We start from the raw sequence: 12537 nt of genomic DNA, 5'->3' as shown, positions 1-12537 counted from the left end.
AACAATACAAAAACAGTTACATTGAAACTAGTAATTAATGACAATGAGTAAAATTAACTGTTAAAGGTTAGTACTATTATTGGACCAGCAGCACGCACAATCATTTGTGCTTACGGACTGTATCCCTTGCAGACTGTATTGATATATATTGATATATAATGTAGGAACCAGAATATTAATAACAGAAAGAAACAACCCTTTTGTGTGAATGAATGTAAAAATGTATCTTGTGTTTTTTGTGTTGATTTAATAATAATTAAAAAAAACAAAAAACGATACCGATTAAAAAAATACGATACCGATAATTTCCGATATTACATTTTAATGCATTTATCGGCAGGCCGATATTATCAGACATCTCTAGTTATATTTAGAAAGGATGACATTTTATATTTGTTAACAAAATACATTGTTGCCGTTTTCTTAATGTTTAATGTAAGACACGAGTCATGTAGCCATCTTGAATCAAAGAACGAGCCCGTGTTTTTAAACGGTTCTTTTAAAGGAACGGCTCCCTTCAAAGAGCCACGGCTCCCACCTCGAGAGCCGAGAGTCGTCAGCCGCACTGAGAGCCGACGTGTGCGCGGGCCGTCCAATGAGAAGCCGCCCTGTTGGCCCTCCAGGCATCCCGTCATGCTCGTGGGCTCAGCAGCGCTACGTCAGCACTGACACGGAAACATGGCGGCGTCCGAAGCACGGCGGCGGGCTGCTGGCGGGATGTTGACGCTCCTGAAAAGCTTCCTCGTCGTGCTGCTGTGTCACCGCTGCGTCGCGGAGGTGACAACCGAACACGGGGCCGCCACGGGAGACGGAGCCCCGCACCGTCGCTTCGAATACAAGTACAGCTTTAAAGGACCGCACCTGGCTCAGCCGGACGGCGGTATACCTTTCTGGATCCACTCCGGCAGTAAGTGCCCCGACAGCTGTCATCTTTTCTGGCGTGCTTTGATGTAACTGCTCGGCTCTAGCGGGCCTTTGCTGCCCTCGCAAACTTCGTTATTAGCCCGCCGCTAGTTGGTTAGAATCACCCTTTGGATTGTTGCGTCACACACTGATAGTGTTTAAAGACCAGTGATATAGGTATCGATTTGTTTTAACTATTAAACTTTATTTTTATTTTTTTTACTAAGTACCACCTCAGAAAACACTTGGCTCTCCATGCACCACCATGAGGACCAACATTACAGTACAGTAGCGCAGTAGGCCTAAGTATTCAATAGAACAAGGCAGAGGTTTTATTCCAACAAGTAGTTCCTTTATGACATCAATCAATCAATCAATGTTTATTTATATAGCCCTAAATCACAAGTGTCTCAAAGGGCTGCATCACATAGGAAGTAATGACAAACCTCATTCAACACTTTAAAATGGCATATGTTCTTAGTAGAGATGTCCGATAATGGCTTTTTTGCCGATATTCTGATATTGTCCAACTCTTAATTACCGATTCCGATATCAACCGACACCGATATATACAGTCGTGGAATTAACACATATAATTTTGTTGCCATGCCCCGCTGGATGCATTATGTAACAAGGTTTTCCAAAATAAATTAACTCAAGTTATGGGGGGAAAAAAATGCCAAAATATTGGTATCGGGACAACACTAATATGTAATAGTTTTGGACTCTGTAACATTACACACAGTTTGAACAGTAACACTGTGTTGTAGGACAGTTTGAGAATCACTGCGCTATGATTTAAGAATCACTGCGCTATGACATGATAAAAGTGAGTAAAAACCTCCTTAAACACTTTAAAATGGCATATGTTCTGAGTAGAGATGTCCGATAATGGCTTTTTTGCCGATATGCCGATATTGTTCAACTCTTAATTACAGATTCCGATATCAACCGACACCGATATATACAGTCGTGGAATTAACACATATAATTTTGTTGTGATGCCCCGCTGGATGCATTATGTAACAAGGTTTTCCAAAATAAATTAACTCAAGTTATTGAAAAAAATGCCAAAATATTGGTATTGGGACAACACTAATATGTAATAGTTTTGGACTCTGTAACATTACACACAGTTTGAACAGTAACACTCTGTTGAGAATCACTGCGCTATGATTTAAGAATCACTGCGCTATGACATGATAAAAGTGAGTAAAAACCTCCTTCATCACTTTAAAATGGCATATGTTCTTAGTAGAGATGTCCGATAATGGCTTTTTTGCCGATATTCCGATATTGTCCAACTCTTAATTACCGATTCCGATATCACCCGACACCGATATAAACAGTCGTGGAATTAACACATTATTATGCCTAATTTTGTTGTGATGCCCCGCTGGATGCATTAAACAATGTAACAAGGTTTTCCAAAATAAATTAACTCAAGTTATGGAGAAAAATGCCAAAATATTGGTATCGGGACAACACTAATATGTAATAGTTTTGGACTCTGTAACATTACACACAGTTTGAACACACAGTTTGAACAGTAACACTGTGTTGTACGACAGTTTGAGAATCACTGCGCTATGATTTAAGAATCACTGCGCTATGACATGATAAAAGTGAGTAAAAACCTCCTTCAACACTTTAAAATGGCATATGTTCTTAGTAGAGATGTCCGATAATGGTTTTTTTTTGCCGATATTCCGATATTGTCCAACTCTTAATTACCGATTCCGATATCAACCGACACCGATATATACAGTCGTGGAATTAACACATATAATTTTGTTGTGATGCCCCGCTGGATGCATTATGTAACAAGGTTTTCCAAAATAAATTAACTCAAGTTATGGAAAAAAATGCCAAAATATTGGTATCGGGACAACATTAATATGTAATAGTTTTGGACTCTGTAACATTACACACAGTTTGAACAGTAACACTGTGTTGTACGACAGTTTGAGAATCACTGCGCTATGATTTAAGAATCACTGCGCTATGACATGATAAAAGTGAGTAAAAAACCTCCTTCAACACTTTAAAATGGCATATGTTCTTAGTAGAGATGTCCGATAATGGCTTTTTTGCCGATATTCCGATATTGTCCAACTCTTAATTACCGATTCCGTTATCAACCGACACCGATTTATACAGTCGTGGAATTAACACATTATTATGCCTAATTTTGTTGTGATGCCCCGCTGGATGTATTATGTAACAAGGTTTTCCAAAATAAATTAACTCAAGTTATGGAAAAAAATGCCAAAATATTGGTATCGGGACAACACTAATATGTAATAGTTTTGGACTCTGTAACATTACACACAGTTTGAACAGTGACACTGTGTTGTACGACACTTTGAGAATCACTGCGCTATGATTTAAGAATCACTGCGCTATGACATGATAAAAGTGAGTAAAAACCTCATTCACTTGTCATTAATACGGCATGACATGAGACATCTTATTAGATGCAGTTTCCCACCAATACAACATAGCAGCCATTGTTGTTGACCTTTGAAATCAACACTCTTAGTTTGGCAGATGCATGACATGAAAGGTGATGAGAAATCTCATTCAACATACTAATTACTATGTGCAAAATAGTCACATTACATTTGAACATCATTGCGTGAGGATGTAAACCTTTTAGTTCGATGTATGACATGAGAAAAGTTATGAGAAACTCGACTCATTCAACCTATAAAATAGCTACATTTTAGTTTTGTGTTGACATGTGGTTTAGTTACTTTATGACATCACATAGGAAGTAATGACAAACCTAATTCATCACTTTAAAATGGCATATGTTCTTAGTAGGCTTATACAAAACTTTCATGTTGGTGTGAAAATCCCTGTGTGAGGATGTAAGTAAGCTCTTTAGTTTGATGTATGAAATGAGAAACATTATGACAAATGTGTTATCCAACCTATATGAGCTACAGCATAGTTTTGACATGTGGAAATCACTGTCATGGTCTTTATGAAATGACATGCGAGGTAATGGGAAATACCATTCCACACTTGAAAATACCATATTTTTCCAGTAGCCTTATACAAAATAGTCATGCTAAAAGTTAAAAGTACCAATGATTGTCACACACACACTAGGTGTGGTGACATTATTCTCTGCATTTGACCCATCACCCTTGTTCACCCCCTGGAAGGTGAGGGGAGCAGTGAGCAGCAGCGGTGGCCGTGCCCGGGAATAATTTTTGGTGATTTAATCCCCAATTCCAACCCTTCATGCTGAGTGCCAAGCAAGGAGGCAATGGGTGCCATTTTTATAGATTTTGGTATGACTCGGCTGGAGTTTGAACTCACAACCTACCGATCTCAGGGCGGACACTCTAAACACTAAGCCACTAAGTAGGTAATTAATGTAAAAGTAATTGAGGATGAAGCTCTTTAGTTGTCGTCATGAGAAAAAGTTATGAGAAACTTTATTCAACATTTCAAGGTGCCGTGTTTTATCCAACCTTTAATATAGCTGCAATAGGGTTTTGTCTTAATGTGCGAAAATGATTGAACTTTTACTAACTTTCTGACATGAAAAGTAATGAGAAACCTCAATCAATGCAGTTTCCCACCATAGCTACCATTTTTGTTAACTTTTAAAATGCACACTCCTAGTTTGGCAGATGCATGACATGAAAGGTGAGGATAAACCTAATTCAACATATTTACCCAGTGTTGGCGTTAACGCACTTTTTGTGTCTTTTTACGCATTGAAATCAGAAAGGACGCGCATTTACGTAAGCCCGCGCGTCCCCGGTACGCAGTTTTTATTTTTTTTTACCGACCTGCCTTCTCCGGGTCAAGACTCCAGTTTGCTTGTTTTGTATTTTTTATCGATTATCACTTTCCGCCAGTGTTTTATTTATTGTGACGGTGCGCTCTTATCACGCCGTCACTTGAGGACCGGCACATCTCTCTCTCTCTCTCTCTATGGCCAAGAGAGCGAGGACTCACCTGCGTGTTGACAGCGGGAGCAAGCGTGCTGTCACAAAGACAATGTCAGTGTTGTGACTTGGAATAACCGGGTCAAATTTCGTGTTTTTATTGGTCGTCTTCAAAGTAATGAACTTTCAGGTACAATTTCTTAAATTTTGATTTGCCGAAAGTTTTCTCAATCACAAAAACTGCCTCAGTTGGCACTGGGACATCTTTACCGCGAGGGGCTGTCAAAAGAAAGACTTATGGTAAACACTAAGGTGAGTGTAACTTCATCCTGTACCATGTTTCCAGTAAGAGTTGTTTTAGTCTTTGAGTACATGGAAACTTCACTTTTACCTCCCGTTGGATCGACATCGTTCGAGGATGGAGACAGGCTAGCTGTTAGCTTCAAGCTGACCAGACTCCTCCACCTCAATGTGCCTTTTGAAGTGTTATTGTGGGAGGAGTGTTCAAAAGGAGTCTTTTGGAGAAGTGGCTGACAAGTTAGCAAGTGTCGCTCGCATCGTTGACTGTGACGTCATCACCGTCATTGTTTACTGAAGCAGAGATGCTGACTGTGCGTTATGATAAACACGCATGCGTCGCCAGGCTCTGCTTTTTATCGATAGACTTATCAGATGTCATTTTTTATTATCCATAGCAGAGGTGTCAAAAGTGTGGTCCGGAGGCCATTTGCAGCCCGCAGCTAACGTTTTAAAGGCCCACGGCACATTCTAAAAATACTATTAAAAAATAAACAAAAACATAACAAAAGTGGAATAAAAAAGCTTAAAGGTGAAATGTTATTTAGAAAAAGTTGCAATGTTTTTTTTAAACTGTCATTGCTCAAAATATAATATTGAATCAAAATCAATATTTGTATGAATTATTGACCTATCCAAGGCTCCGATTACTTCACATCAAATATTCCACTTTGAAAAATAATTTTTGTGGAAGATTTTGAATATTTTGTGTGTTTGCCATAACAAAAACATAGTTTTCTTTGACAAAAAGAGCAGAAAACAAACAAAATAACATTTAAAAAAAACAACAACTTAGAATTGAGGGATATACCTGAAGTTGATATAGACTCTAGAGATTTAAGCGTTAAATTGGGGCGGTATAGCTCGGTTGGTAGAGTGGCCGTGCCAGCAACTTGAGGGTTCCAGGTTCGATCCCTGCTTCCGCCATCCTAGTCACTGCCGTTGTGTCCTTGGGCAAGACACTTTACCCACCTGCTCCCAGTGCCACCCACACTGGTTTAAAAAAAAAAAAAAAAAAATGTAACTTAGATATTGGGTTTCACTATGCTAAGCGCTTTGAGTCACTGGAGAAAAGCGCTATATAAATATAATTCACTTCACTTCAAATAAATCTTGTATGTATGCCCTGGCACACCATTATCATCATTTCATGACCCAAGCAAAAAACTGTTTACACTTTTATATTGAAATAAATACACCTATCCATCCATCCATCCATCCATCGATTTTCTACCGCTTGTCCCTTTACAACTTATTAAATACAAATATATAAAAAAAATACAAGCAGCGGTAAAGTTTTGATCCATGAAGGAAAGAAGAAAGTGAATGAATGTTTATAACTGAATACATTTACATATGCATAAAAACGTGTTTTCTTTTGTATTAATTTTTTAATGAATTAAGTAACGTTTATGACAACCTTTTTCCAAAACACAATATAGAATGTGAGATATAAAAGGATAATGCATACATTTATTATTTGTTTTCAAAATGCTTACAAAAAAGTGGGACACCAAAAATTTACTGTGGGACCCCATTTTGAAAATTACTTGCACCAACACTGATTTACCCATTGTACAAAATAGTCCCCACATTACATGAGCGCATTAGTTGACATGATAAAAGTTATAGAAACTCTACAAATTTGTTTCATCCAACCTATAAAATGGCTCCGGTATAGTTTTGTGTTGACATGTGGGAATCATTTGTTAGTTTAATGTCACCAGTCACAGTTCTGATTGTTCCTTCTCTCCTTGCTAGATGCTATTCCTAGTGCAGACCAGGTGCGCATCACGCCATCCCTCAAGAGCCAGAGGGGCACCATTTGGACCAAAAACAAGGTGGCTTTTGAACACTGGGAGGCTGAGGTGACATTCCGTGTGTCCGGAAGAAGCAGAACGGGAGCTGATGGTTTGGTAAGAAAATATACAGGACATGTACTGTAATAAAGACCTGTACATGCATGGGTCAAAGCACATTAATGTCACGTACAAATGCACCTTGTACTTTGCTTCTTGTTTACTTTCATGGTAATTGGATCTGTTGTTCTACTGAGGAACATTTGTATTCTAATGTCGTCCTAAACTGTCTTTCAATCAAAGATTATTTATATATCTTTCTATGTTTGTTTTTTAAACCCCTCCCATTCACCAACACAAGTGTTTGCATTGGCCACCCCCATACTAATACTAGGCAGGGCCAATGCAGACGAACACTAGATATGCCTGATTGTCTAGTTGCTTGTATTCCATCACATGACTTCTTCCCGGAGGTGGAAAAAAAGCGGTGGTCAAGCAAGCCAACAATCTTGAGTACATAAGGGGCCTAGATCTTCATGCAAAAAGCAGATACGAGCAAAAAATCTAAGTAAAGGAATAGATCCCTATACTTTATCAAACAATTATTGAGCGGGCTGAGAGCGAGGGACGCAAACAGACTGGACAAGTTGGTAGAGAAGGACAGTAACGTGGTGGGAGTGGAGCTAGACTCTCTGGCGGTGGTGTCAGAGAGGAGAAGTCTAGCAAAACTTCTAGCCATTATGGACAACACCTCCCACGCACTACACTCAGACCTTGCGGGGAGCATGAGCACGTTCAGTGGAAGGCTCAGACTCCCAAAATGTAACACTCGAACGACACAGGAGGTCCTTCATACCGACAGCCATCAGATTGTATAATGCATATGTTCCTTCTTGACTGCACTTAAATGTAGAGTGTATGTAGAATATATTTATATTATAATAATATATTATATATATTATATTAGTTATTATTCTTGTTTATTGTGAGCGAACTGTGGTGCTGAATTTCCCCCAGCATTTGAAAGTTGCATATTTTGTCACAACTTAGATTATATCTACGATAGTTGTGAAAATCACTGTCATGATGTCAGTACTATAGTTAAATTCATGAATTGACATGAGAAAAAACATGAGAAATCACATTAAGTGCTTGAAGGTTGCATGTTTTGTCACAACTGAGAATATATCTACCATAAATAGTCGTGAAAATCACTGTCATGACGTTAGTACTATAGTTAAGATTCATGACATGAAACATGAGAAACATCATTCAACATTTGAAGGTTGCTTGTTTTGTCACAACTTAGATTATATCTACCATACTTGTGAAAATCACTTGTCATGATGTCAGTACTATAGTTAAATTCATGACTTGACATGAGAAAAAACATGACAAATCACATTAAGTGCTTGAAAGTTGCATGTTTTTTCACAACTTAGAATATATCCAAAAAATACTGTCATGATGATAGTACAGTACTATAGACAGATTTATGAATAGACATGACAAAAACCATGAGAAACCTCATTCAAAGCTTGAAGGTTGCATGTTTTGTTTCAACTTAAAATATTTTTGAGAAAATCACAGTCATGATGTTCGTACAATAGTTAGATTCATGACTTGACATGAGATAAATCATGAGAAACTTGATTCAATGCTTGAATGTTGCACGTTTTAGCCCAGGTCCATTATTTGACATGAGAAAAGTTATAAGAAATTGATTCAGTGCTTCTAGATTGCACGTTTTGTCCCAACATATGTGAAACACACGATCATAATGAGCCTTACATTGTTAGACTCATTAACTTAAACATGGAAAAGTTATGAGAACGTTAAATCCAGGAGTGAATTTTGTACAAGGTACAAAGTAGCCACTGTCTTTTTTTGTGTTCTAATTTAGAAGTCAATATGTGGTGAATTTATTATGGCAGATTCATGATCCATGAGAAAAGCAATGAGAAAATGTATTCAATACTACAAGGTGTGTCCTTTGGACCAAAATACAATTTAGTCACAGTTTTGTTTGCATTGAACGTCCCTGTTACGGTATATTCTCTTCAGTAACTTTCTGACATGACAGGAGACATTTCATGAGAAATCTAATTCAAGGCAGTTTTTTCCAGCACGTATTATGTATCGTTTATGTCACTGCATTAAAGGCCTACTGAAATGCGATTTTCTTATTTAAACGGGGATAGCAGGTCCATTCAATGTGTCATACTTGATCATTTCGCGATATTGCCATATTTTTGCTGAAAGGATTTAGTAGAGAACATCGACGATAAAGTTCGCAACTTTTGGTCGCTGATAAAAAAGCCTTGCCTGTACTGGAAGTAGCAGACGATATGCGTGTGACGCCACAGGTTGTGGAGCTCCTCACATCTGCACATTGTTTACAATCTTGGCCACCAGCAGCGAGAGCGATTCGGACCGAGAAGGCGACGATTTCTCCATTAATTTAAGCGAGGATGAAAGATTCGTGGATGAGGAAAGTGAGAGTGAAGGACTAGAGGGCAGTGGGAGCGATTCAGATAGGGAAGATGCTGTGAGAGGCGGGTGGGACCTGATATTCAGCTGGGAATGACTAAAACAGTAAATAAACACAAGACATATATATACTCTATTAGCCACAACACAACCAGGCTTATATTTAATATGCCACAAATTAATCCCGCATAACAAACACCTCCCCCCTCCCGTACATATAACCCGCCAATACAACTCAAACACCTGCACAACACACTCAAGCCCAAAATACCGTTCACCTCCCCAAAGTTCATACAGCACATATATTTCCCGAAAGTCCCCAAAGTTACGTACGTGACATGCACATAGCGGCACGCACGTACGGGCAAGCGATCAAATGTTTGGAAGCCGCTGCTGCATGCGTACTCACAGTACCGCGTCTGCGTATCCAACTCAAAGTCCTCCTGGTAAGAGTCTCTGTTGTCCCAGTTCTCCACAGGCCAATGTTAAAGCTTGACTGTCATCTTTCGGGAATGTAAACAATGAAACACCGGCTGTGTTATCCGGCACAACAGTCAGGGGGTGCATTCTACGGCGGGGGTGCGTTATCCGGCACAACACCTGCCGCAATACACGGCTTCCCACCTACAACTTTCTTCTTTGCTGTCTCCATTGTTCATTGAACAAATTTCAAAAGATTCACCAACACAGATGTCCAGAATACTGTGGAATTTTGCGATGAAAACAGACGACTTAATAGCTGGCCACCATGCTGTCCCAAAATGTCCTCTACAATTCGTGACGTCACGTGCAGGCGTCATCATACCGAGACGTTTTCAGCAGGATATTTCGCGCAAAATTTAAAATTGCACTTTAGTAAGCTAACCCGGCCGTATTGGCATGTGTTGCAATGTTAAGATTTCATCATTGATATATAAACTATCAGACTGCGTGGTCGGTAGTAGTGGGTTTCAGTAGGCCTTTAATGCATTTTTTAAAACATTTGTACATTTGAATTCAATGTTTTTATTTTGTGTTAGCATAACATAGCGGTATTTTTTCTTCATCCATCCATCCATCCATCCATTTTCTACCGCTTGTCCCCTTCAATTCTGAAGAATAGTATATATTTTTTTCTCATTCCCACAGGCCATCTGGTTCACAGCTGTCCAAGGCCTCGACGGTCCAGTGTACGGCGCAGCTGACAAGTGGAACGGAGTCGGAATTTTCTTTGACTCTTTTGACAACGACGGGAAGGTCGGTGTCAAGTTAAAGTCCTGCTGCATTTAATGTTAGGATTAATTTTTGTTGTTTTGGTAAGTTTAAAAAAAATACTTTTTGCTAGTTATGACTAATACTGGTAGCTAGCTTTGGCAACAGAATACAAAACAGCAATTGTTGTTATATTAGTCGTTATTAAAGCAGTTTTTGTCTTTTATAGCCAAAAACATCTGAAACATTGACCATGTAACAACATCATCTAACAAAAGTAAAAATAGATGATTATTCTTATAGATGAAGACTCTAATTCCGTCCTATTTCGATTGTTGTTATTGTTTTCACTGGCAATTCTGTTGTTTTCACTTTTTGATTTACTTAAAAGGTGATTATGTAACATCTCTCGTCTAGTAGCCCATGCCTTATCATGCTAAGGTATGAGATTAGCTTGTGTTTTTCAAGTCAAAAAAAAAAAGATTAACATGTTTTGTATCCATTCCAGAAAAATAACCCGGCTATCATTGTTGTGGGAAACAATGGCAACCTTGTTTTTGACCACCAACAGTAAGTAATCAATTTCCTTTCCTCTGACGTTACCGTCGCCGCCTCACATTTGAACAACTTAAAGAAGATTAGGAAATATGATTATATTTGCTTGAAAATGCATAATCCCCTATCTGTCCTAATCTCCCGAGAGCCAGCGAAAGCTTTGAATCACTCTTTCCCAGTTCCGTCGGTTGGAATTCGCACAAAAACAGACGCACGGGCGATGTTGTTCAGCTTTTTCAATCACAGTGTCGAGATATTTTACTCTGTTTGCACTACTACTAGAGTGTTTGCAGACCAGTAGCAGGGGAAAAAAATTGGCATTACAATATATGCATTGTTATGACTGATGTCAATCACACATTGACAAGTTTTAATGATTAATCCTCTTAAAAAATGTATCAGCAATTAACTTGGCCTGTCATGGGAACCACACTCCACACATTTTGTAGGCAATATTTTATTTTGTAATAATTTAAGTTATTTATCTATGTTGGAATTTTGTGTGAACTGTTGCTACAAATTTGCTTATTTGTGTTTATTTTATTTATAGAAGCCAGTTAGGGCAAAAAAAGTAGTTTCATTGTTGCCCTTACTTACCCTATTATGCTTGTATTGATGACTCCAGCAGTAGATTAGTTAGATTACATTACATACATTCAACTATTTGTTTCTTAACAGAAGTTTTTTGTTCTTTATGAAAACAACAAAAAAGTTTTAATTGTGTTGTTTATTTTGAACATCAATTTTACAACTTTACACAGTACTTGCAATATTGCTGTTTTGATGTAAATTTACAGCTATGTGATTTCTGATAATCTAGTAATATATATTTTCTGTAACATTAAAACATGTTTAAATTAGATTTTCCCTTTAATATGATTTTTTTCTTCATTTTCATCTCATTCAGTTGTTTGTTATAGTAACATGACACATTGTTATTTTTATTATTTTTTTATTATTTGTCAAGTCGCAAAAGTATATTTTTGAATTTGAATTATTAGTTATCTATGCTAAGTCGAGTCAAGTCAAACTTTATTTGTACAAACCTCGTTTCCATATGAGTTGGGAAATTGTGTTTAGATGTAAATATAAACGGAATACAATGATTTGCAAATCATTTTCAACCCAAATTCAGTTAAATATGCTACAAAGACAACATATTTGATGTTCAAACTGATAAACTTTTTTTTTTTTTTGCAAATAATCATTAACTTTAGAATTTGATGCCAGCAACACGTGACAAAGAAGTTGGGAAAGGTGGCAATAAATACTGAAAAAGTTGAGGAATGCTCATCAAACACTTATTTGGAACATCCCACAGGTGAACAGGCAAATTGGGAACAGGTGGGTGCCATGATTGGGTATAAAAGTAGATTCCATGAAATGCTCAGTCA

At 37.9% G+C, this 12537-nt stretch overlaps 1 protein-coding gene across 1 annotated transcript in view; it reads left to right on the top strand.

Moving 5' to 3' along the window:
* Window positions 1-591: 591 nt before the first annotated feature.
* Window positions 592-12537, top strand: part of lman1 (lectin, mannose-binding, 1) — a 32309-nt gene continuing 20363 nt past the window's right edge. Inside the window, exons 1-4 of the mRNA XM_061926702.2 lie at window positions 592-907; window positions 6870-7024; window positions 10526-10633; window positions 11097-11158. Of these exons, the coding sequence (XP_061782686.1) occupies window positions 679-907; window positions 6870-7024; window positions 10526-10633; window positions 11097-11158 (554 nt within the window). The 5' untranslated portion in view covers window positions 592-678. The remainder of the gene's footprint in view (window positions 908-6869; window positions 7025-10525; window positions 10634-11096; window positions 11159-12537) is intronic.

The sequence above is a fragment of the Nerophis lumbriciformis genome, linkage group LG32, assembly GCF_033978685.3.
Source record: "Nerophis lumbriciformis linkage group LG32, RoL_Nlum_v2.1, whole genome shotgun sequence".
Classification (NCBI taxonomy): Eukaryota; Metazoa; Chordata; class Actinopteri; order Syngnathiformes; family Syngnathidae; genus Nerophis; species Nerophis lumbriciformis.
The sequence above is the reverse complement of the archived record's forward strand: the minus strand, read 5'-3'. Positions and strand labels throughout refer to the sequence as shown.